The 23,894-nt window shown below is 41.1% G+C and overlaps 1 protein-coding gene across 1 annotated transcript; it reads left to right on the top strand.

Moving 5' to 3' along the window:
* The first annotated feature begins 655 nt into the window (after window positions 1-655).
* Window positions 656-19,707, top strand: LOC139455798 (ribosomal protein S6 kinase-related protein-like). Its single transcript, XM_071237347.1, has 14 exons — window positions 656-831; window positions 3,612-3,815; window positions 4,632-4,715; window positions 5,377-5,445; window positions 6,285-6,357; window positions 9,036-9,143; window positions 9,924-9,964; window positions 10,212-10,239; window positions 11,870-11,959; window positions 12,836-12,924; window positions 13,922-14,032; window positions 14,774-14,875; window positions 16,280-16,381; window positions 17,856-19,707. The coding sequence occupies exons 1-14, from the start codon at window positions 772-774 to the stop codon at window positions 17,913-17,915; spliced, it is 1,221 nt and encodes a 406-aa protein (XP_071093448.1). The 5' UTR covers window positions 656-771; the 3' UTR covers window positions 17,916-19,707.
* The last annotated feature ends 4,187 nt before the right edge of the window (window positions 19,708-23,894 follow it).

Here is a 23,894-nt window from a genome sequence, read left to right on the forward strand (position 1 = left end):
GTGACTGGAATGTTGTGGTAACCGACATAAAACAGTATCCAAACTTGGTATTTACATCTGAGTTTTCATATTCAGGAGCTGGAATATTAATTGAAGCGTTGTAAAAATCACTTAATTCTTTTAAGTCGTCATGTAAAATGTAGCACCGTGTAACGAATAGTTTGTCACACACGCAGCCTTGTTTCATAGTACATTGTTGCTGGGCCTTTTTCCATTAAATGAACCATTTTTAAGCATTTTGGCCTCTGTAGGGCTTGCATTTTGTGTTAACATACATAGCCGGAAAATATCTCATCCATCTTTTGCAAACACCCAACAATATGTTTCCGAGTGAAACATTCAGACCTTATCGGGCGTTTACGGAAATATACTTAAACGGGAACTTGCGATAACTTTCGAGACAAACTTGATCCCACAGGCATGTCCGACTTACAAAGCTACTGTACATTCACACCGATAACCACAATATGTTGAAATATTATTTTCTTTAAAAAAAGATATATACACCTAAATTAGGCACTTCTCGGTCATTCTGATAAGATGTATGTCTATATGAAACTAATCATCTAAATCCGTTCTGGATAAATATCTCAAGTTGATGTATTTTCGTTTATCGAGTAGTATGACCTGCCGGAACAGGAAAAGCGGCAATATCAATGGATGACATGAAATTTGATCAGAAAGACCTTTCATGTCAACAAAATGGATATTGTCATCTAAATCTCGTGTAGATGTTTACAAAGGCATTTTGTGAAAAATGCCACATTGGATATGGGAAACAGTCACGATAAAGCGCCGCTAAGGAAAGCTGTATCCGTACCGGACACCCAGGTAAATGTCAACATTTTCTGTCACCAGTTGATATTTGGGGGATTGTCACAATGTGTATCCTGTTATGTTTTAACAGAATATGTGGTTTTGTTCTGTTTAATGTTTCAAGAGATTATCACACTTTAACCTGGAAAAGTAACGTTTTGCACATTGTCTAATTCAGGGTAGAAATAGTTTGTATAAATTCACTTGTCTCAACCACGGGTCTACACCTACCACCCGTGGTCTCAACCACACCTTCGAGCTTTACATTGGAATATACACTTTGTAGAGTTAGGTTTTCCTACATACATGTATCATACTGTATACCAGTATATGAAAATAAACTGGTGAATCCTGCATGAAATCTTTGTTCTGGCATCAAGATGAAAATTTAGCAAAAACTGCTGTTGGCCATGCAATGGACAGGTCGGTTCGGAGTCAGTATACTGTGTCTCAGTGGGGTATTCATGTTAAACTGCGGCATGGTATCTCAGTGGGCTAGCACTATAAAATCGCCATAATTACAAGCACAAGTGGCCAGACACTTACACATCCCTGAACTTTGGTGTATAAGTGCAACAGTCTTGAACACTATGTTAAACCCCATTGTACTGTTGTATCTTAGACAATGTGAGATTCAGGTTAGAATTTGTCTTCAACAATCCATACAGGGCTTGAAAATTTCACTTGTCCCTTCGTATTGATGAGTGCCAGCATGCCAATCGAGAAAGAAATTAGCAAATGCTCGTCTTGTGCGAATAAATATTTTAGTTGTATAAATCCATCTCTAATCATATTGAATAAGTTATGCAGGATAATTGCAAACCTTATATATACGATTTTTCGGCCTACCTTTAGAATACAGTACCACAAACTTTTCAAACACGTGATCATACCCTATGACGTAATTTGTAGTATTTTGTTGCCAGTCACACCGGCAAAACAATGCCCTGTGACGTCAGGGGTCATCGAGTGTGCATAAGCTCCTCTCAGTTATCTATCATCTCTACACGAAATGTCATTGAATACGTCAAGCGCTGTGGAGAGTTTTGAATATTTGTTTACTGAATATAGCCTGCGGTGGCGCATTTTATAGCAAGCGCTAGTTTACGAAACCACTGTTATTTTATATATATTTTTTATTTCGTTTTTCTCGTAATTCAAGTGGTTAAAAGGGTTATAAATGGGAACTAATATACATATATTATTTTTTCGGTGCATTAATTTTCATTATTATGCACAAGAATGTAGTTTGTGAGGGATATTTAGTGGTGCTGAACACATCCAAATGTCGCCAGTGTTAGGGTAGGTTACCCCGAACTCTATCCTTAACCCTTGGATCCCCTTTACGATAAATCACCCCTTTACGATCATTAGGGTTAGGAACCCGTTTAGTGGTTATTAGATTACCCTAAGTCTATGCTTAACCCTTGGATCCCCTTTACGATCAATCACCCCTTTACGATCATTAGGGTTAGGAGCTAGGTACTCGTTTAGTGGCTATTGTAGATTATATAGCGGCTCCTTATATTCTTCCCTCAAAAACGTTGAGTAAAAAGGATGAAATGGTTTTGTGTCAAATATTTTGGCTACTGGAAACTGTCCTGGAACATTCACACAAGCCACTTTCACCGGCTACATTTTTCATTACTGATTCAAAAGCGAACTCACCGTTGTGTCGTCACTAGTCATGCTTATTCCTCCATCGTTCCTTATTATTATCCACATCATCCTTACAGTGTTCCCTACCACACTTTTCTGTCACAAAAATCACCCGACGAATTATTAAATACCATATCATTCATGCGCACTCGCGAGTTCGACGTCTCACGTCTGACGCCTTGAGCCGTTTTCAGTTCGCGGCATATCGGCTCATTCCTCACCACCCGGTATCTTGTAGATTACGGAATGGGACGAGTGTGCTAAATGCCATCGGGATCATTCCAAAGTGTCCGTAGACTAAAGTCACAATACACCATGCCTACCCGTAACCTTCGTAAGTGTCCGTCACCTATTCGACCCTTTTCGTTCAGTTCCGTAACGTCATAGGCATGACTAGGTAAATTTGCACTAAGTTTAACAGTGTGGACGTAGCTCAGTCAGTTAGCTGTCAGGCTAACAATCCGAAGGTCGCGGGTTCGCGTCTGACGGATTCTCACTAAAACTGGTTGCTTGTCTTGAGACATGTGACCTACGGCAGAGATCATCCTCACGAGAAGTTGTGGTACTGTATTCTAAAGGTGCTACAAACAATATACAAGTCACTCACATCATCATGATTATAAAGCATACGTTGCAACTGTCTGTAAAATAACAGAAAGTGTGCTTGTGCAGCACATCTCGAAACAAGAGTTTTAAAGGAAGGGAATAATGTTTATTATTTTTGTTGTGAGAAATGTAAGCAACTCATTACTGTTGCTCTAATGTCAAAGTTATTCAATATATAAGTCAGAAAATGATATATTTGTAAAAAAAATTATTTCACAAAATTTATTTACAGAAAATGGCAATAATAGCTGGGAACATAAAACTTTCTAAAATTTAAAAGGGCAAGTGAAAGTAATGCGGGATGAGTACAAAATGATATCTGCACAAATAAAATGTACTTACAGGACAAGTTAGGTCAAAGATTTTTTTCAAGACCTTCCCTGATCCATAGTCTATAGAATGTGGGGTGAAGAGATATGCTGACATCTGTCGTAAGATATAGACATATACTCCTTGTATTAGAGGGTAAGTCAACAGTATCCATAAGATTTTGTTGTCCACTTTGGTCCTCATTTTCTTTTATTCTACAGAGCCTATCAGCCAATGCATCATTTGTGAGAGAGAAGTCCCGTAGTTCCAACCGCCTGTTTCGCATTGGTTCATCTCGAGACATACGGCGGGTTCATGCACCACGCCGAGAAGAGCCCCCTCACCTGTGGGGGGTGCCCCTGACTGAAGCCCTTTTCTTGCCAGACTTCCCAATCAGAAGAGACCTGGAAGAACAAGAATTTGAGGTAAAATTATTAAAAGAGAAACCATTAATTCCTTGTTCTGAGTGACTGTTGTTAGTTTGGTGTTTAATGACCCAATCGGTAATATTCCAGCTATGTGATGACGGCCTGTAAATAATCAAGTGTGGACCAGACAATCCAGTGATTGACATCATCTATGCAATCGGCAACCATGTTGAAAATAATATTTATGAGCAGTACATGGCAAAATGTTTTCAAAATGGTGTGAAATTTGTTTTTTCTTTCATTAGTTTTGGGATTAACACATTTCCTTTTTGCGCTATCTTACCTATTTTCAAGCCTCCCCTGAAGCTGCAAGATTGAGGAAACTGAACTTTGGCATATATATGTATATTTCTCCTTTTTGTGACATGTTTCGTTCAGATGTAGAGAATTTAGTGTTATTTGGGGGCACGGGTGGCCCAGTCGTCTAAGGCGCCGCGATTTGCTGTGCAGAGTTGCGTTCCTTGGGCACGCCAGAAACCTATGATTGTTGTTTCGAATCCTGGTTCGCCCCGATTATGTTTTTAGGTTTGTCTGCACCATACCCATGCTCGTAGTTTCACCGAAGTGGTAACATCTAAGACCTGCATCACTTCGGGCTTTCCTCCCACATTAAGCCGACACGCTGTGATATAACTGGAATACTGTTAAAAGCGGCGTTAAACCCAACTCACTCACTCCTTGGTATTATTTAATGTATTGTTGCAGAAAATATTTGAATATTAATGTGTTTGTTGACATTTGAAACTGTTGACTTCATGTCCAGGTAAGCTACAGTGCCTTGTTACTATTTTTAAAGCTTGTGCTTGTGTCTAGGTGATAGACATCATTGCGAGGGGAGCCTATGGCAATGTCCTCAAGGCACAGCGAGAAGATGAGAAGAAATTTTATGCAGTCAAGGTACGTAGACCTAAGGTTGACAAAGATGGCATGTGTCTGATTAAATCTTTCTCAAAATATATGAAACAACTGATGCTTAATAATTCTTCTTGCTTTGTGCTTTTTGTGTATATTTTATAAATGTTGGCATGTTCAGGTACACAAGACTAATGTGATGGCCATGCAGGCCTCTTTAATAGGATGAAATGTAAGCAAGTAAGCAGCTTCAGATGGCCAACTGACTCCAGTTGATGGTGCTGTGTAGCTCATGATGTGTAGCTCTTGATGTGATGTGTAGCTCTTGATGTGATGTGTAGCTCATGATGTAGTGACGTGTAGCTCATAATGCAGTAACATGTAGCTCATGATGCAGTGATGTGTAGCTCATGATGTGATGTGTAGCTCTTAATGCAGTAACATGTAGCTCATGATGCAGTAACATGTCGCTCATGATGTAGTGACGTGTAGCTAATGATGTCGTGACGTATAGCTCATAATGCAGTGACATGTAGCTCATGATGCGATGTGTAGCTCATGATGCAGTGACGTGTAGATCATGATGTGACGTGTAGCTAATGATGTAGTGATATGTAGCTCATGATGTAGTTATGTGTAGCTCATGATGTAGTGATGTGTAGCTCATGATGTGATGTGTAGCTCATGATGGAACTTGGTGCTCCAGGTGCTAGAGAAGAAGCAGATCATCGGGGAGAGTGCAATACAGCAGTGTAAAGACGAGGCAGCAATACAGGTGGGCGATTTACAGCCGTTGGTGGCAGCCAGGGTTTAAAAAAATATTGTTTGTACCCAATTAAAAAGAGATTGCTATGTTTTTGTAAAAAAGAAATCCATTAAAGTTTTTGATATGATACTGACATTTAAGTTTGTATAGTTACAGAAATGTTATCAGTTTCTGCCGTGGTCAATGTGTTTGTGACCTGTGAAGATCCAGTATAGAATAGGTCTTCAGCAACCCATGCTTGCCGTAAAAGGTGACTATGATTGTCGTAAGAGGCGACTTATGGGATCGGGTGGTCAGACTCGCTGACTTGATTGATGCATGGCATCATATCCCAATTGTGTAGATCGATGCTCAAGATGTCAATCACGGGGTCGTCTGGTCCAGACTTGGTTATTTACAGACTGCTGTTGACAAGAAAAATAAAACCAAAAAAACCTTATGGTGAGTAAGAATCATAAGTAACTTAAAGCCAAAATATTGTGTGGATCGGTGCTCATTAATCACTGGATTGTCTGGTCCAGACTCGAATATTTACAGACCGCCATCATATAGCTGGAATATTGCTGAGTGTGGCGTAAAACAACAAACCAACCAACCAACCTTTCTTTTCTGTGACCAGGGTCCTTTGAAAGTAGATATCTGCTGCAACACTGTTTGGATGTTGCCAGATATGCACTTAGGAATTAAAGATAATCCTATTTTTCACATGACTATAATGACTCTGTTGATGGGTATTGCTGCATTCCAAATGTGGGTGTTCTTTGACTTGTTTTGAGTAGTATAAATAGCAGTAGAAGGGACAAGTGCTGTTATTCTTGAGATAACCATGTGTGACATTCTTGTTTCAGTCCATGCTCGGTGATCATCCATTCATCGTTAAACTTAATGAATACTGGCAATCCAAGAAATACTTGTATATAGGTAAGACAACATTCAGCCTTCGAATTTCATTTTTTAAACACTAGTCCAGAGGAAATCTCATTTTAATAACCCTAAGTGTTTGTAGCTAGTCCTGCACGAACAAGACAAAACATTTGATACATTTATATTTTCTGTCAGTTTTAGGTAGTTCCGAGTTGTTGATAAAGTGAAGCATTGAGAACAAGTTCAGAATTATAGCCCTCAATTGCTACAAATCTATGAGGACTACCGTCATTGGATGGGTTTTTTGTCCTCTGCACAGTTTAGTTGTCGGAAGCCAGCAGACTCAGTGTTTCCGCTGGCGTTTGAAACTGCCAGTCCACCAGGACTGGCAACTCTAAAAATTACCAGTCCCCCCTAATTTTTGTCAGTTCCAACTTTCAACAAATGAAAAAACGCATGAAAATCACTTGGTTTTAATTCTTTCCACTCTCTTTTTGTATAATATTTCAAGACTAAATCACTGCAAATATATGTTTAACCTTGAAGCAAAGCGAAATGCTATTTAATAGCACTTAAAACAGACAAGGGGAACCAAGAAGTCAACTGACAACTTGACTTTGTTCGAAATGTATACTTATTTGAGTATCGTCAGTGTTTTGTTCAACAACAAAGATTTATAAGATGCTACTTTGCCGGTCCACAGGGACTGGCAGTAACATGAATTACCGGTCCAAGCTTAATTTTACCGGTAAAAAACTGGTAATTACCGGTAAATGGGAACACTGAGACTAGCATGAATTTTGAATATTGCATGAACATTGAAGATTCTTTAAGATGCATGTTTTTATGGCCAAGAACAAGATTCTAGACGCTGAGCTGTTCCATACTAGGAAGAGGGGCCCTGCCTACTTCTGTTTTCAGAATACTTAATGCCATTGTGGATTCGGGATTTTCAGAATCGGGCCTAAGTAACCTGTGATTACACTGAGAGCCAACTCACCTAGGGTGTAGGTGATCTTACAGGTGGTCTGTGACTTACATGGTTTGTAACCAGACATCTTCCCTAGGCAAGGGAGTTAACTGACTCTAAAGTCCAGTTTTCGACCTTGCTGAAATAGGCTTGAATTTCTGGGCCCGTTTGTAGCGCAGTCAGTGACTATTACGATATATGTCCCTCCTGTACCCCTCCTATTGGCCAATCAGATTCCACCTCTCATATCACTTCATGTGTTTCAAACTAATTGGCGGCACCCAGTCAAGACAATCTGATCGATGATCAAGATCTGTATTGTAATAAAGTGTGAAGTGTTTCAAGTCACTTGAGCACCTTGATTAAAACATGAAAAGATTTGTAAAACATCTATCGACACCGAGTTGACGGTAGACATCCTTTTTTAAATCCTTCGGTCGACCGAAATCTGCACTTTGAAATCCATGTTTTTTATGTACCAGATGTCGATTTCGTTATGTGACTTTGATTGGACTATGCACAGACTCGTTCATCCTGCATTACTTCAAAATTCCAGCCAAGGTCGTCTTTTTTAGTCAGTTAACACCCTTGCCTAGGGAAGACCTACCCAGATGGCTCAATCTCATTAAAATCAGATCTTAGTTCGCGCTATCGCTAAACAAAGATCTGAGGACATCCCATTACGGGTCACGTCAGAACGACCTTTCATCCAACCAATCAAAGAGTCGCTTACCAGATCATGAAAGTGACAGTAGGCATGTGTTTGTTAATCATGTAACCTCGATAACGTTAAAACTGGCTAGTGGGAACGACAGTTACGGCCCGTATGACTGATTCGGGTACAATGTATGAAGCCCATTTCTGGTGTCCCCCTCCGTGATTTGGCTGGAATATTGCTAAAAGTGGCGTAAAACCATACTCACTCACTCACTCACTCACATTTCAGTGGTCGGTCAAAGTTCGCGAATGGTCGTTCTGACGTGACCCGTAATGGGATGTCCTCAGATCTTTGTTTAGCGGCAGCGAGAACTTAGATCTGATTTTAATGAGATTGAGCACTCTGGGTAGGTCTTCCCTAGGCAAAGGTGTTAACTGACTAAAAAAGTCCAGTTTCCACCCTTGCCGACCCAAGCAATTTGTTGTTTTTTTTGTATTGTCTCAATATTTTACAAGCCAATGACAAGCCACAGACTGTCGTTATATAGCTGGAATATTGCTGATTAGACTTCAACAACTCACTCACTCAACTTTTGTTTGTATGTTGTTTAACGCCACACACAATATTCCAGCTGTAGGACAGTAGTCTGAAAGTAATCATAAGTGTCAGTCTATGCAATTGGGATACGATGACATTCATCAACCAAGTCAGAGACCCTGACCACCCGATCCCGTTTGTCACTTCTTATAACAAGCTTTAGCTTGTACCTTGATGGCATGGATAGATGCTCACAATATCGATCACTGGATTGTCAGGTCCAGACTTGATTATTTACAGGTTGCCGTCATATTGATGCGTGTGGCATTAAACAACAAACACACAATATTGAAGCAGAAGGGGTCTTATTCTCAAATCATTTTGACCAAGTGTTCTTGTAAACTGCAGAAAGAGAAATTAGTCCAGTACATTATCTCACCATTTATAAGATAACCAAACCCATTGACCAACAAGCTCTGTTTCAACCATGTCAACAGCAGGACTTTTTCACCAATTTTGTCATGTAATGTCTGTTACCAATGCAAGACTAATATATTGTTTCCCTTCCAGTGCTAGATTATGTCCCCCATGGTGACCTGTTCTCCCTGTGGACGTTCCACACCATGTTTCCAGAGAGGCTGGTCCGAGTGTACATTGCCGAGATGTCCATGGTACTGGGTGAGTACAGCTTTGGAATCCTTTCTGAAAATATGGCTTGTTGATTTTATAAGAGATAGATATGTTGAAAGTAAAAACAGTTGGTCTTATTGGCATTGTTCTCAAGCCTGTCATTCTAACATGTTCTTGTCTGTGCTGTTCTCAAGCTTGTCGTTCTAAATTGTTCTTGTCTGTGCTGTTCTCAAGCTTGTCTTTCCAACATGTTCTTGTCTGTTCTGTCCTCAAGCCTGTCATTCTAACATGTTCTATGAGCATGTGCAACCTTACATCACTTGTGTTAGAATACTGTGTACAATTTTTCTTTACATTTCATTGACCCAAATGGTGTAGCCAGGGACCTCCATTTTTTATCCCCTGATCCCCTGATGAATGAGTGACAGAGTTGGGTTAACGCCACTTTGAACAATATTCCAGTTATATCACGGCATGTCACTTGATGTGGGAGGAAAGCCTGAAATGATGCAGGTCTTAGACGTTTACCACTTTGAAACCCATCAGCACGGGTATGGTGCTGACAAACCTCAAAACATAATTGGGGCAAACCTGGATTCGAACCCACAATCATAGGTTTCTGGCAACTCCACACAGCAAATTGCAGCGCATTAGACGACTGATCCATCCATGCCCCTAGCCAGACCGGAGAAATAGATTTTTATGAGATTGTATGAAAACTTATTGTCCTGATATGACTAAAACACTGTTCAATGTGATATTACCACCTAAAACAATATGACCACTTGACCATCCTCTTCATAACACTAAACAATCTTCTTTTTTCAGACTACCTTCATAATTCAGGTGTTATTTTTAGGGATTTAAAGGTGAGATCCTATCTGTTTTATTACAGTATGTAAATAGTTCTTGAAAATATTTATGTTAATGATTTTATGGTCAGACATTTTGCCTAAGAAATACTGTAAAAATATTTACAAAAGATTTTTGTGAAATAACCATTATTCATCCAACAAGTTATCTTATCTATGTTTATGACCATGTGTTGATGGTATCTCTTCAGTGCATTTTTTTATATCCAATACCATTTACAATTTGTATTTGTGTTATTTACAGATGGAAAATATCCTTTTTGATCCCAAAGGTAGGAATTAGTCATTGAAGATTTATTGCATCTGGTTCAGGGCCCTGTTCCACAAAGCAATTGTAAAGCTAAGACGATCCTAACTCCCATACAGTCAAGTCTCGTTAATCCGACATCGTTGGTTGCACATGATTGTGTGGGATTAACGAGTATGTCGGATTAACGAAATTAAGTGATTTGTGATCGAAAATCGGACGTCTTCACGATAGATAATAACAGTACATAACAATAGAGACATTACTCACTGAATTTATCACATGATCAACGACACATGTTTCCTCGTGTAAATGCAAGTGCTACTGTCTTAACAACTTGCTTCATCTACTTAAAATAGTCTGTCAGTGTTTTCTGTTTCTAACATTTTGAAGGCACAGGTGTAATTTCATTTGCTGTTTTTTATAATAAAGCTTTAAATTCTTTATGATCCCGGCATCTAGTGGCTGAATGTGCGATGTGGTGTTTGGTGGCAAAAAATGACATTTCACATTAGTTATGTCGACAGTAGCATGGGATGGGGCGTTGTCCAACAGCAATACCACGTGGCGTTGCTCCAATCGCATTTGCCGATCCAAGATCAGTAGCAAGGCTTTGAATATTAATGAAGTCATCCATGCTTTCTTGTTTACATACCAGTCGACCATGGTGAGTCGACCATGTTTTATATACCTGTTCGTATTTTAAACTGGCTTCATGCACATTTATCTGGCTTCAATTTGTAAACTACATTTGTATAGCTTTGTACATACAGGTTTGAATAGCTTTTCCTGTTAATTGTTAAGTTAATCTCTGCAGCCAGTGCGTGTCAAAACACGGGGTTGTGTACTTGCGGTCATATGACCACGGAGTACGCTGATCACTGTGTCGGATTAACGAGATTGATTAATGAGTGATGTCGGCAATTCGTTGCAAATTAGGTGTGTCAGAGTCGGAGTGCGAGAATGTCGGATTAACGGGACTAAATAGCACTGAATCAATTGGTTCCCATCATTTGTGTCGGATAAAGCCGAGTGTCGGATTAACGAGTGTCGGATTAACGAGACTTGACTGTACTTCTATATGGACTTACAATAGTCGTAGCACTAAGGTCGCTATGTGGAACGGGGCCCTGTTCCACAAAGCAATTGTAGAGCTAAGACGATCCTAACTCCCATACTTCTATATGGACTTACGATAGTCGTAGCACTAAGGTCGCTATGTGGAACGGGGCCCTGACCATGTCTCTTGCATGTCATAGGACATAGTTGGCCACGAAGAGATGCAAACTTGAGTGACCTGTGTGTTTTGTCACTATTTGGGTCCTTATCTTTATCATTTTCATGGTAAAAAAGAAATTAAGAAATAAGAAACGATTTCCTGATCGAGTTCTAGTTTCCATTTCTGTATCTTAACAATCTGCAAAATTAGCCTTCCTCTATGCTACCACACGTATTACAAACCCAGGAGCGAGCAGTGGCAGTGGACAAATAACTCATCTGTTGAGGGATTCTGTTTAAATAAAATCATTTTACTCTCCTGAATTGTTATTACACAGAATGACATTACTTGAATGGTTTGAATTCTACTGGTACTAGCCCCTGTATACCTTTAACTTCAGAAACATTGTCAGTGCAATCTGTATGCTCTGTTTCAGGCCACATACAGCTCATAGACTTTGGGCTATCCAAATGGCTTCAGAAAGGTGACAGAACGAGAACGATATGTGGGACTCTGCAATATATGGGTGAGAATCTGTATTCTGTATAGCTGAATAGGAGTCACTCTTGTACAGTCTAAGTCTGTGCAGAACATCATTGTCTTCCAGGGTCCAAACGGGGGCTCAGTTGGTCCAGTCATCTTAGGTGCCATGTTTACAGTGTTGAAGTCTCATGACACTAAACATGTTTACAGTGTTGAAGTCAAATGACCTAAACATGTTTACAGTGTTGAAGTCTCATGACACTAAACATGTTTATAGTGTTGAAGTCTCATGACACTAAACATGTTTACAGTGTTGAAGTCTCATGACACTAAACATGTTTACAGTGTTGAAGTTAAATGACCTAAACATGTTTACAGTGTTGAAGTCTCAACATGTTTACAGTGTTGAAGTCTCATGACACTAAACATGTTTACAGTGTTAAAGTCTCTTGACACTAAACATGTTTACAGTGTTGAAGTCTCATGACACTAAACGTGTTTACAGTGTTGAAGTCTCATGACACTAAACATGTTTACAGTGTTGAAGTCTCATGACACTAAACATGTTTACAGTGTTGAAGTCAAATGACACTAAACATGTTTACAGTGTTGAAGTCTCATGACACTAAACATGTTTACAGTGTTGAAGTCAAATGACCTAAACATGTTTGCAGCGATAGAAACAGTTTTAGTCCACTAGTCCTTGTAATGATAACCCTTAAAAATGTCAGACTCCTACTAGTCCTTATGGTGCCGTAACTATTGGGTAGTTTGGCAAGTACTATAGGACTAGTGCCAATTTTTTAATGCTGGTTTACAGTGTCCAGTGTTGAAGTCTCATAACACTATGGAACACATTAATAATTAAATATAAATGTATAAGATACATACTGACTTTCTGTTCTTATTGTTTCCCCAGCACCTGAAGTGTTGAGTGCCTACCCATACGGGCACCAGGCTGACTGGTGGTCCATGGGGATCCTCATGTACGTCATGATGACAGGCAAGGTAGGTAACTCTGTAGCTCTTGACTTGATGCTACTTGCCCAACAACACATTGGATAACATGGCGTCCATTGTTATTTTATGAGAGGTTTCTCAGCGAGAAGGTTGCCTGGGGATCCTCATGTGCGTCATGATGACAGGCAAGGCAGGTAACTCTGTAGCTCCTGACTCGATGCTACTTTCCCAACAACACATTGGATGACATGGTTGTTATTTTATGAGAGGTTTCTCAGCTAGAAGGTTGCCTGGGGATCCTCATGTACGTCATGATGACAGGCAAGGTAGGTAACTCTGTAGCTCTTGGCTCTCTCATTGGATGTAGATATTTAGAGTGAAACACAAAAGTAGCTGGAGATGGCTTGGGCAGATTCACCCCAGTGTTCACACTGACATGATGGATATCCTGTTGTTTAGGTAAGTGGCTCTATCCCCTGGCCTTGTCATATCAAAAGACCCAAAGAAGGTACTTGTTGTTACTTGCATTCGGCATTAAGGGGCTAAAACAAGGGTTGGTCAACAGCAATATAATGGATCTGAGTGGGGTATCCATGTATAACTGTTGCTAGAATCTCACTGGGCTAGCACTATAAAGCCTACAAAAGTCTGGACTAGTACAAGCAGACATATGCACATGTGCATGCACGTCGCAATATAAGTGCAATCATCTTGACTCAAACCCCATTTCACCTAACCTCACCGACCCGTGATGATCCGGGGTAGAACAGGTCTTCAGCTACCCATGCTTGCCGTAAAAGGCAACTAACGGGATCGGGAGGTCAGGCTCGCTGACTTGGTTGTTGCATGTCATCGTATCCCAATTGCGTGGATCGATGCTCATGATGTCAATCACTGGATTGTCTGGTCAAGATTCGCTTTTTTACAGGCCGCCATCATATAGCTGGAATATTGCTGAGTGTGGTGTTAAACAACAAATAAACAAAACAAACAACGTAGCCTCACCATTGTTGTCCATCTTCATGAATGACTGCACTGTTGCCAGTATCCAGTGGAGGCGGCCAGGGACCACAGGAGGATGGCGGAGAAGGTCTACGAGTGTGACTTCCTCATGCCGGAGAGTATCGGGAATGATGCTCAGGACATCGTACATAGAGTAGGTTTACCTTGTAGCAGGGATGCAGGTGGCCCAGTCTTAAAAGGCTCTGCTATTTGCTGTGCAGAGTTGCGCCCCTTAGACATACCAGTAACCAATGATCTTGGGTTTGAATCCTGGTTCATTGTTTCTTGGTTTGGTACCCATACCCTGGTGTGTTGTTGGTTTCAAGAGGCCATTGTGGAATATGTGGCTCTGATCCATTAAAACAGGTGTTGGCATCATAATCTATAATGGTTTTATGTAATAATATAGAGACAAGGCAAACTGAACATGTCAATCTATGTTAGCTACAATAATGTTGGGAGGTTGATGCATGTCATCGATCCCAATTGTGTGGATCGATGCCCATGATATTAATCACTGGATTGTCTGGTCCAGACTCGATTATTGAACAGACCGCCGTCATATAGCTGGAATATTGCTGAGTGCGGCGTTAAACAACAACCAACAAACCATGCAACAAAAGGAGACATCTGATTAGGTTTGGAGGAACCACTTCCGGGTTTTCCCATTCTATTTTTTAGTAACTCATGTCAATACTGTAACTTATCAGACCTGAGTCAATATTAGCCCATTTCTGGTGTCCCCCGCCGTGATATTGCTGGAATATTGCTAAAAGCGGCGTAGAACCATACTCAGAGAGTCAATATTGGTTTCTGTCGAATGACATGTGACCGCTTGTCGGCCAATGGACATGGTAGAAATCTTTGCATGATATAATAATGGTGATTGTTGCAGCTGTTGACAAAGGCACCGCAGCGGAGAATAGTAGATCTGTCAACTTTACAGGAGATGGACTTCTTTAAAAATATCAACTTTACAGATCTTATTGAGAAGAAAGTAAGTGAATGTGTTGGATTGTGACAGTGCTTGTGATGGAAATGTTATTTCATGGGTTTCAGAAGTAGGCATGGTTTATTGATTAACACTTTGTTAATTAGTTAAAGGTTGACATGTGACAATGGGGAGGGGTAGCCTTGTGGTTAAAGTGTTTGCTTGTCATGTCAAAGACCTAGGTTCGATTCCTGGATGCAATGTGTCAAGCCCATTTTGGGTCTACCCAGCCACAATGCATCTTCCCGAGGCAAGGGAGTTAACTGTAAAAGTCCAGTTTCCACCCTGGCTGGAAATATGGAGTTATATTTTGGCTGGACTAACGAAAATGTCGCAACGAAATCGACATTCAGTACATTCGTGAAAATTTCGGTCGATTGCAAGATTTGCAGAGCATGTGTTCCTTTAACTGGGCGTAAACAGAAGTTTTCCAAATATTTTCATGTTTTTTAATACATGCTCAAGTGATTTGATGTCCTCGCGAGGTAAGACCAGATTTTATTACAAAAAAACCTTGATTATCGATCAGATTGTCTTGACTAGGTGCTGCCATTTTGTTTGAAACAATTGCAAGTGATAGAAGAGGTGGAATCTGATTGGTCAATAAGAGAAACATAGAAGGAACACAGAATGGACTTGAAATAACCACTGGTGGTGCTACGATTCAGGCACGAAATTCCAGCCTAGTTTGGCAAGGGTGGAAACTGGACTTTTACAGTCAGTTAACTCCCTTTCCTCAGGAAGATGGCAACAATGTGACTGGAATAATGATCAGCAGGGGTCTACCCACAAACGATTGATCTTTGTGACTATTTGTTTTGGCACACCAACCCTATTGCGTTTGAGTCACATTCCATGTCACACATCTGCAAGAAACTTTCCCAAACCACCCTGTCCAAGTGGTGGATAAATCTGCTGGCTTTGTAATGTTGGCCATGTGTTATGATATGCATCAGTAGTCTAAGAAAGAGGGAAATATCTCCACGCCACAACCAAATCTATGATATGTGAATATTTCATATATGTCGCAAGTCTTTCGTATTGTTTTATGGTATTAAAGTTTTCATTCTGATACATTACAGACTACCTCCCTTAACAGAAATAGGATACCGTATTTGCCATGATAAGTGCCCTGTATGCAAATGGTATGATAAAAAATTGACAAACTGGGGCCCAACATGAGTTAAATCTGTTTTCAGAGATCGAACAATGGTATAATGGCAATTATATACTCCTTCTGTAAAAGATAATCTGCAATATATTGACTGAAACATCAATTTTCGGTTCTATATTTGGCGCTGTTACAGAATAGTCTAGCAGTTGGTCAGGAGGCGCTCATTGGAGTAGGGCACTTAGTACAATGTGTGTTTCTATGTTACATTGGTTTGGTACAAGCATTGCCTGTTGCAGCTCTCCCCTATGGATGTAGTCCCGCCAGAGTTTTTCCCTATGACAGGGATGAGCTGGGCACCCCACTTAGCTGAGAAGGAGATGGAGGAGGAATTTACAGGGGTAAGTTGGGGAGGAGTTTGTTGGATATGTTGAAAGAGTTAGCTGGGATATGTGGGAGAAACAAGCTGGGATATGTGGGAGGAGCTGGCTGTGTATGTGGGAGGAGTTGGGTGGAGCAAGCTGGGATATGTGGGAGGAGTTGGCTGTGTATGTGGGAGGAGTTGGGTGGAGCATGCTGGGATATGTGGGAGGAGTTTGGTGGAGCAAGCTGGGATGTGTGGGAGGAGTTGGCTGTGTATGTGGGAGGAGTTTGGTTTGAGCAAGCTGGGATATATGGGAGGAGTTGGGTGGAGCAAGCTGGGATATGTGGGAGGACTTGGCTGTGTATGTGGGAGGAGTTGGATGGAGCAAGCTGGGATATGTGGGAGGAGTTGGAAGGGCATGTGGGTGGAGCAAGCTGGGGTATGTGGGAGGAGTTGGTTGGGCATGTGGGTGAAGCAAGCTGGGATATGTGGGAGGAGTTGGCTGTGTATGTGGGAGGAGTTGGGTGGAGCAAGCTAGGATATGTGGGAGGAGTTGGCTGTCTATGTGGGAGGAGTTGGGCGGAGCAAGCTAGGATATGTGGGAGGAGTTGGCTGTGTATGTAGGAGGAATTGGGTGGAGCAAGCTGGGATATGTGGGAGGAGTTGGAAGGGCATGTGGGTGGAGCAAGCTGGGGTATGTGGGAGGAGTTGGTTGGGCATGAGGGTGGAGCAAGCTGGGATATGTGGGAGGAGTTGGAAGGGCATGTGGGTGGAGCAAGCTGGGGTATGTGGGAGAAGTTGGTTGGGCATGTGGGTGGAGCAAGCTGGGATATGTGGGAGGAGTTGGTTGGACATGTGGGTTGAGCAAGCTGGGGTATGTGGGAGGAGTTGGTTGGACATGTGGGTTGAGCAAGCTGGGGTATGTGGGAGGAGTTGGAAGGGCATGTGGGTGGAGCAAGCTGGGGTATGTGGGAGGAGTTGGTTTGTGGGAGGATCAAGGTGGGCAAAGTGGCTTAGGATATGTGGGAGGAGCGAGCTTGGATATGTGGGAGGAGCTAGCTGGTATATGCTGGTTAAGCTGGATGAAATGTGTGGGTGGTGTGGGCATGGATATGTAGGAGGAGCTACCTTAGATGTGTAGGAGCTGGTTGGAATATGTGGGAGTAGCTTTCTGGGACATGTTGGATGAAGTATCTGAGGATATGTAGGAGCTACCTTAGAGGTAGTTAGAGGAGTTAGCTGGGATATGTGGGTGGAGCTAGAAGGGCATGTGGGTGGAGCAAGCTGGGGTATGTGGGAAGAGTTTGTTGGGTATGTGAGAGGAGTTTGTTGGCTATGTGAGAGGAGTTAGCTTGGATATGTGGGAGGAGTGGGATAGATATGTGGAAGGGGCTAGCTAGTATATGTGGGTGGAGTGGGTTGTGTATTTGGGTGGAGTTACCTTGTATATGTGGAGTGTCTGAACAGCTTGACTGTCATGTCAACTATGTTGAAATAATTTTCTCTTCCAGTTTGATGGCCAGAATGTCCAATGGAATCTCCCAGAAGGAGCGACGCCGGTGTTTGTGTGAGACAGTCAGTTTAGTCCAGATGTGTGTGAGTGAGTGAGTGTGTGGCTGTGTTAAATTCAACCCGGGACTTCTAAGTATTATTCATCTGTTATCTGTGTGTGAAAACAATTCACCTGGGAAGGAAGCACACAGATGTAAATTACTGTATTTACAGAAAGACAGCATTGTCAAGTCATATCATGTTTGCTGCATGTTACAGTTTTCATGTGAATGCAGTTGTTTCATTTCTGCTGGAGATTCCATGGCAAGGATGGAGACTCATCATGTGTATGTCAGCAATTCTATTTCTGCCTGGACACCCAGAGAAACTGACCATGCTGTAGATCACTAGTCAAGGTGGTCACCCACATTCTGAACTTCACCTGGCACATGGTGCCTCTGTATACTGCTCATTTGTGACGTCTCCCACCTGGATGTGATCTTGGGGCAGCGTGGACGAAACACCAAGAGAAACTGACCTTGCTGGAGATCAGTGGTCAAGGTGGTCACTCTGCTGCCGACATTCTGAACTTCACCTGGCACATGGTCCTCCTGTGTACTGCTAATATGTGATCTGGATGTGATTTCTGGGAGGACAGACAACAGTGAACCCGACCAACTACGGAACACTGCAGAAGACACTCAGTCTGACCAGGAAGCTTTAACACTGATCGATAAATCTCATCCGTAATCTTCATCGAGTAAGACGGTGACTTCAACAGGGAGCCCACATGGGTCGGAGTCGGAGTCGGAGTCGGAGTCATACCAACTCGTGCATGTTGAGGGAATTCTCTGTATTATGATTCCATTGTCATTCAAATACAAATCTACATGTATATTTTTATCCTCTTCCAGAGTCACCTGGCATTACCATTCAACCAAAATGTATATAAAGTTGACCTTGTATCACCAGATTAATCTGCCTCAATGACTTACTGTTACGGTTGTTATCTACAGCATCTGGCATTATCTGCTTCTTGGTTAGTTAGTGTGTTCATGACATGTATAATGGTTGAAGCTGATTGGTTTAAAAGACTTGTTAATGACTATCGTAAATAATCACATAAAATTGAGATCCTTTGTTCTGATATGATACCTCTCTGCATGAAGATCTGATGACGCCCCCATTGAAGGTGAACTTTCTTATCAACCCATCAGCATCAAGGCTTATAAATTCTTGGTACAAGTGAGTGAAGCATTTAGACAAGCGTATCAATTTTCACTACCGGTTTCTAAACTTACACATATTCTGGGGTCGCCTAGTAATTAAAGGGTTCCCTCATCACCTGAAGTCCCAGGTTCGATTCTCTACATGGGTACAGTGTGTGAAGCCCATTTTGGGTGTTACCAGCCATGATATTGGCGGAATATTGCTAAATGCGGCATAAAATCATACTCACTCTCTCACTCACTCACATATCAAGGGCTTCCGGTTGCCAAGAAAGAAACAAATGTTATACACTGGCACCATGGCATCCACATCCAAAAGGCAGAACAATCAAAGGAATATATGTGGTCTCTTTTCATTTGTAACAGCTGACATTTCCAAATTGAGGTGGTAGACAAATTGTTTTGTAAAGCTGACATCTGACTCAAGAACCCACGCATCCTTCATTTGGTTGGACGGTCCAAGTTAAGGGTTCAACTGATGCTTGGTGTAAACAGATCTTTCCGCAGACAGGTATCATAACGTAAGAGCACTGACACGTTGAACAATTATATATACTGATGGAAACAAGAAAGGGAACCATTTGTTGGACATGATTTCCGTGTTAGACCAAAGATGACCAAAGAATTTTTGGCAGCTCTGTGACACACCAGGGCCGACTTGCACAAAGCGATCTTAGCGCTAAGACTATCGTAAGCCTATGTTAAAGTATGGGAGTTACAATCATCTTAGTGCTAAGATCGCTTTGTGCAAGTTGGCCCTGATACACACATTCCATTGTGTGTCATGTTGATATTGTGCTGTGTTTATTTACAACAGTAAACTCTGCCAAACTGATATATGTAACTTTATCTCTTTCCTTCAGTTTAATTTCAATTAATGACTAATGATAATGTTTCTTTTATTCCTCGTATTGTCCGTAATTGTAACGTTTTTTACCTCAAATATAACAAGCTTGGATGTTATGTCATTGTATAAAAGAAGGAACACGTTTGAACTGACACAGCTTGAGTGTCTTGTTATGAGGAGAAATCTTTGATACCGTATAGCATCGATGGTAATACTACCCCTGCCTACAAGGCTTAAGAAAATAAAAGAATTGGTTCACAGGCTATGACTTTTGAAAATATAGTGCGGATGGGCAGTGTTTTTTGGCTTGTTCAAACTAGCATGTAACCAAATAAACAATTGTACCATCAACCTGGGAAAGGGCCTCCCAACATAAACAAGCATACAAACTCCTATTGCTGCCATGACCATCACACAAGATGCGCAGTAAAGCAGTGCGCATGTAAAGGGAAGTAACTGCATTCCCCATTGGATCACCTTGTTTTTGAGAATTAGAAATTTGATTATAATTTTTTTTTAAATTTTTAAAAATTGAAATAAAACAAAACGTGCACCAGACTTCATGATGATGCAGGCAGTGCCTGAGAACCAAGACTATTATTTTTTTTCAGCCTAGTGCGACACCCCCTGTAGATTATTTCATACCCCTTCATCCTTGGTACCAAAAACGTGCATTGCAGGCAGAGATATTAGGTACCTACCTGTCTTCTGATATGTTTGGGGGCATGGGTACCTCGGTCATCTATGGGGGGCACGGGGGGCCCAGTCGTCTAAGGCGCCGCGATTCGCTGTGCAGAGTTGCGTCCCTTGGGCATGCCAGAAACCTATGATTGTGGGTTTGAATCCCGGTTCACCGTGATTATGTTTCTAGGTTTGTCTGCACCATACCCGTGCTCGTGGGTTTCACCGAAGTGGTAAACGTCTGAGACCTGCATCACTTCAGGCTTTCCTCCCACATTAAGCTGACACGCCGTGATATAACTGGAATACTGTTAAAAGCGGCGTTAAACCCAACTCACTCACTCACTCGGTCATCTATGGCAATGGGGACACAATTTGCTGTGCAGAGTTGCCTCCATTAGATTTGCAAGGATCCTTATGTGTTTGAATTCCAGACTTGCCCAAATTATATTCTTGGAATGGTCAGACCAGTAAGTCAGCACTTGGCTCCGTGATGTAACCAACTGCATTGAATGGCACAGTTCAACATCTTTTTTGTCAGAATGGAGCGTTGTTTGTAATGGTGGGTTGTCAGGTGTTATGTTTTGTTGATTCTTCATTGGATGAGCTCAGGCATGTGTAGTTTGTTTGTTCATGGAGGTAAAATACCCAAGGATAATTGAAATACCTAGGCAGCATTGTACATATCCTGCTCGGATTGAAATGTGAGACATTGTGTTGTCAGTTGACTCATCATTCACATGTAGGGACGGTGCGGTAGCCTAGTGGTTAAGGCGTTCGCTCATCATGCCAAAGACCTGAGTTCGATTCCCCTAAAGTGTACAATTTGTGAAGCTCATTTCTGGTGTCCCCGCCATAATATTGCTGGAATACTGCTAAAAGCGGCGTAAAACCATACACACTCACTCACTCAATTACATGTAAAATAATTATGTTTAGTCAGTTCCTAGTCTCTGAATGTGACGAGTACAAGTTTTTGTTTTTAAGCTTTTCGATGAAAATGAACAGTCGCAAGATGATAAGTTGACATTTGTGAATGACTGAAAATCTTCAGACAAGAAGATTAGAAATCAACACGATATTAATTATGGAGTTATTTAATTACGTGGTTAAATGGGTACATTACAAGGGTAATAACCAGTATATCATGTGTGGGTTCAGTAGGGCAGGGGATAGTGTGGTGACTTGCCATTGATGCGATCTGGGTTCCATTCTGACCTTCGTTTGTGACGTCCTTGTCAATCTCATTAAAATCAGATCTTAGTTCTCACCACTGCTAAGCAAAGATCTGAGGACATCCCATGAGGGGTCACGTCAGAACGACCTTTCATCCGACCAATCAGAGCATCGCTTACCAGATTATGAAAGTGACAGTCGGAATGTGATGCAACCTCGAAAACTTTAACTCCGAACGATAGTTATGGGTTTAACGACTGAATCCATACAAACTAGACCATCTATTAGCCATTCCAGAATGTTCTTTTGTTCAGGTTTCAAATTTTTATTCGAGAATTTGTCAACATGTGTTTCAAAGCATAGTCGCCAATTTGAAATTAGTGCTGTAAAGCACGAGAAAGCTGCCTTCTGATTGGTCATTCCATTGGTCGGTCAAAGTTCGCGCAAGGTCGGTCTGACGTGACCCATAATGGAATGTCCTTAGATCTTTGTTTAGTGGTAGAGAGAACTGAGGTCTGATTTTAATGAGATTGCGTCCTTGTTTACTTCTGATCTCAAAGACAACAGTTAGTCCTCAGTAACACAGACAATACAATCACATGATGAATTTCTTCACCTGTCTCATCCAGTTATTTTTCAAACTGGTTAATGCTCTTATATTCAAGCCAGAAGTTATATTTTGAGAAAAAATGTCAAAAGACATCTCTTACAATGCTTTGTTGATAGCTTAAAAGGTTTTGCTAATTGAAAGTAAATCATCTTACCTGTATTCAGATATAATCTCCAGTCTCTGTGTTAAATTATGGCAATTGTTCCAAACCACATATTTCCCACGAGTTGATTTTTTCAGAATTATTTTTTCATAGTCTATTACAAACATGTCTTTCCTCTCAGGGACACAAGTCGTCTCAGCTGCCACAATTTGCTTAGCGGAGTTACATCACTTTAAACCTGTTATCATTGGCTAAAATCCCACAAAAACCTATAATGCCAGATTTATGCTCAAAAAGTTCACAGTTGATAATGACAGATCATGTAACAAGTTTGGATTATTGCTCACATTCCTGACGGCTGGTTGATCTGACCTAGGCTTCTTCAGTGGGAATCTTACATGACCAACAGAGATTATTTTCAAATCACTGTTCTCCATGATTATGTTTCCAGGTTTGTCAACACCATACCCATGCTTGTGGGTTTCACCAAAGTGGTGAACATCTAACACCTGCATCACTTCGGTCTTTTCTCCCACATAAAGCTGATACACCATGATCCAACGAAACTGCTGTTCTATGCACCATTGGTCGAAAATCAATCAAAGTTTGTGACATAGACAGTAGGGCTGGGTCGGGTAGCCTAGTGGTTAAAGCGTTCGCTCGTCACGCAGAAGACCTGGGTTCGATTCACGACATTGGTACAATGTGTGAAGCGCATTTCTGGTGTCCCCTGTCGTGATATTGCTGGAATATTGCTAAAAGCGGCGTAAAACCATACTCGCTCACTCACTATTACCTGACCCTACCCGCTGTAGAAATTAAGAGATAGGTACAAACTGTCCGATTGGGAAAAGTTTGATCGTAGCCCTGGCAAAATGTATTCAGATACACATGTAAAACAATTTGGTCATGCATACAATGAAGTTTACCTCATGAAGTTTTATCTTTATTCAAACATTTCAAAGTCAGAAGGAATGGGTGCAGTGTAACCATGACTTGTTGTGTAACCATAGAGTTTTAGATAATTTTTGTCATTAAACAATATATCATGTGACTAACCACGGGTCCGGGTAGTCCTGTTGGTCCTTGGATCCTACTCAGTACCTACCCGAGTACTCGAGTTACCCGTCCCAGCCCTAATAGACAGTTAACACATATTATGACTTTTGTTTTTTATTAGTTTGTTTTAAAAAAAGTTCACTTAAAATTCAATGTAGGTGGTCGGAAAAAGAATTGTTAGTAATTTTTTTAATACATATTATTTACCATTTCCATGAACAGCAGTGATAAAAACTCATGGGTTTCTTTTCATTTCACCTAATTGTACAACAGTCGGACAAAGACAAAATTGTCAAAAGTAATTTTTCTTCAAATTTCAGGTTTCTTTGGTTGGTGGATCTTGTAAACCAACTT

The sequence above is a fragment of the Haliotis cracherodii genome, unplaced genomic scaffold, assembly GCF_022045235.1.
Source record: "Haliotis cracherodii isolate W230 unplaced genomic scaffold, xgHalCrac1.p SCAF_11, whole genome shotgun sequence".
Classification (NCBI taxonomy): Eukaryota; Metazoa; Mollusca; class Gastropoda; order Lepetellida; family Haliotidae; genus Haliotis; species Haliotis cracherodii.

What these genes read in the sequence shown, in the direction of transcription:
- LOC139455798 (XM_071237347.1), top strand. Translation starts at nt 772, where the DNA reads ATGGGAAACAGTCACGATAAAGCGCCGCTAAGGAAAGCTGTATCCGTA. An exon ending in AAGACGAGGCAGCAATACAG is followed by an intron (nt 5,446 to 6,284) that starts GTGGGCGATTTA and finishes TTCTTGTTTCAG; the next exon opens with TCCATGCTCGGTGATCATCC. An exon ending in ACGTCATGATGACAGGCAAG is followed by an intron (nt 12,925 to 13,921) that starts GTAGGTAACTCT and finishes CACTGTTGCCAG; the next exon opens with TATCCAGTGGAGGCGGCCAG.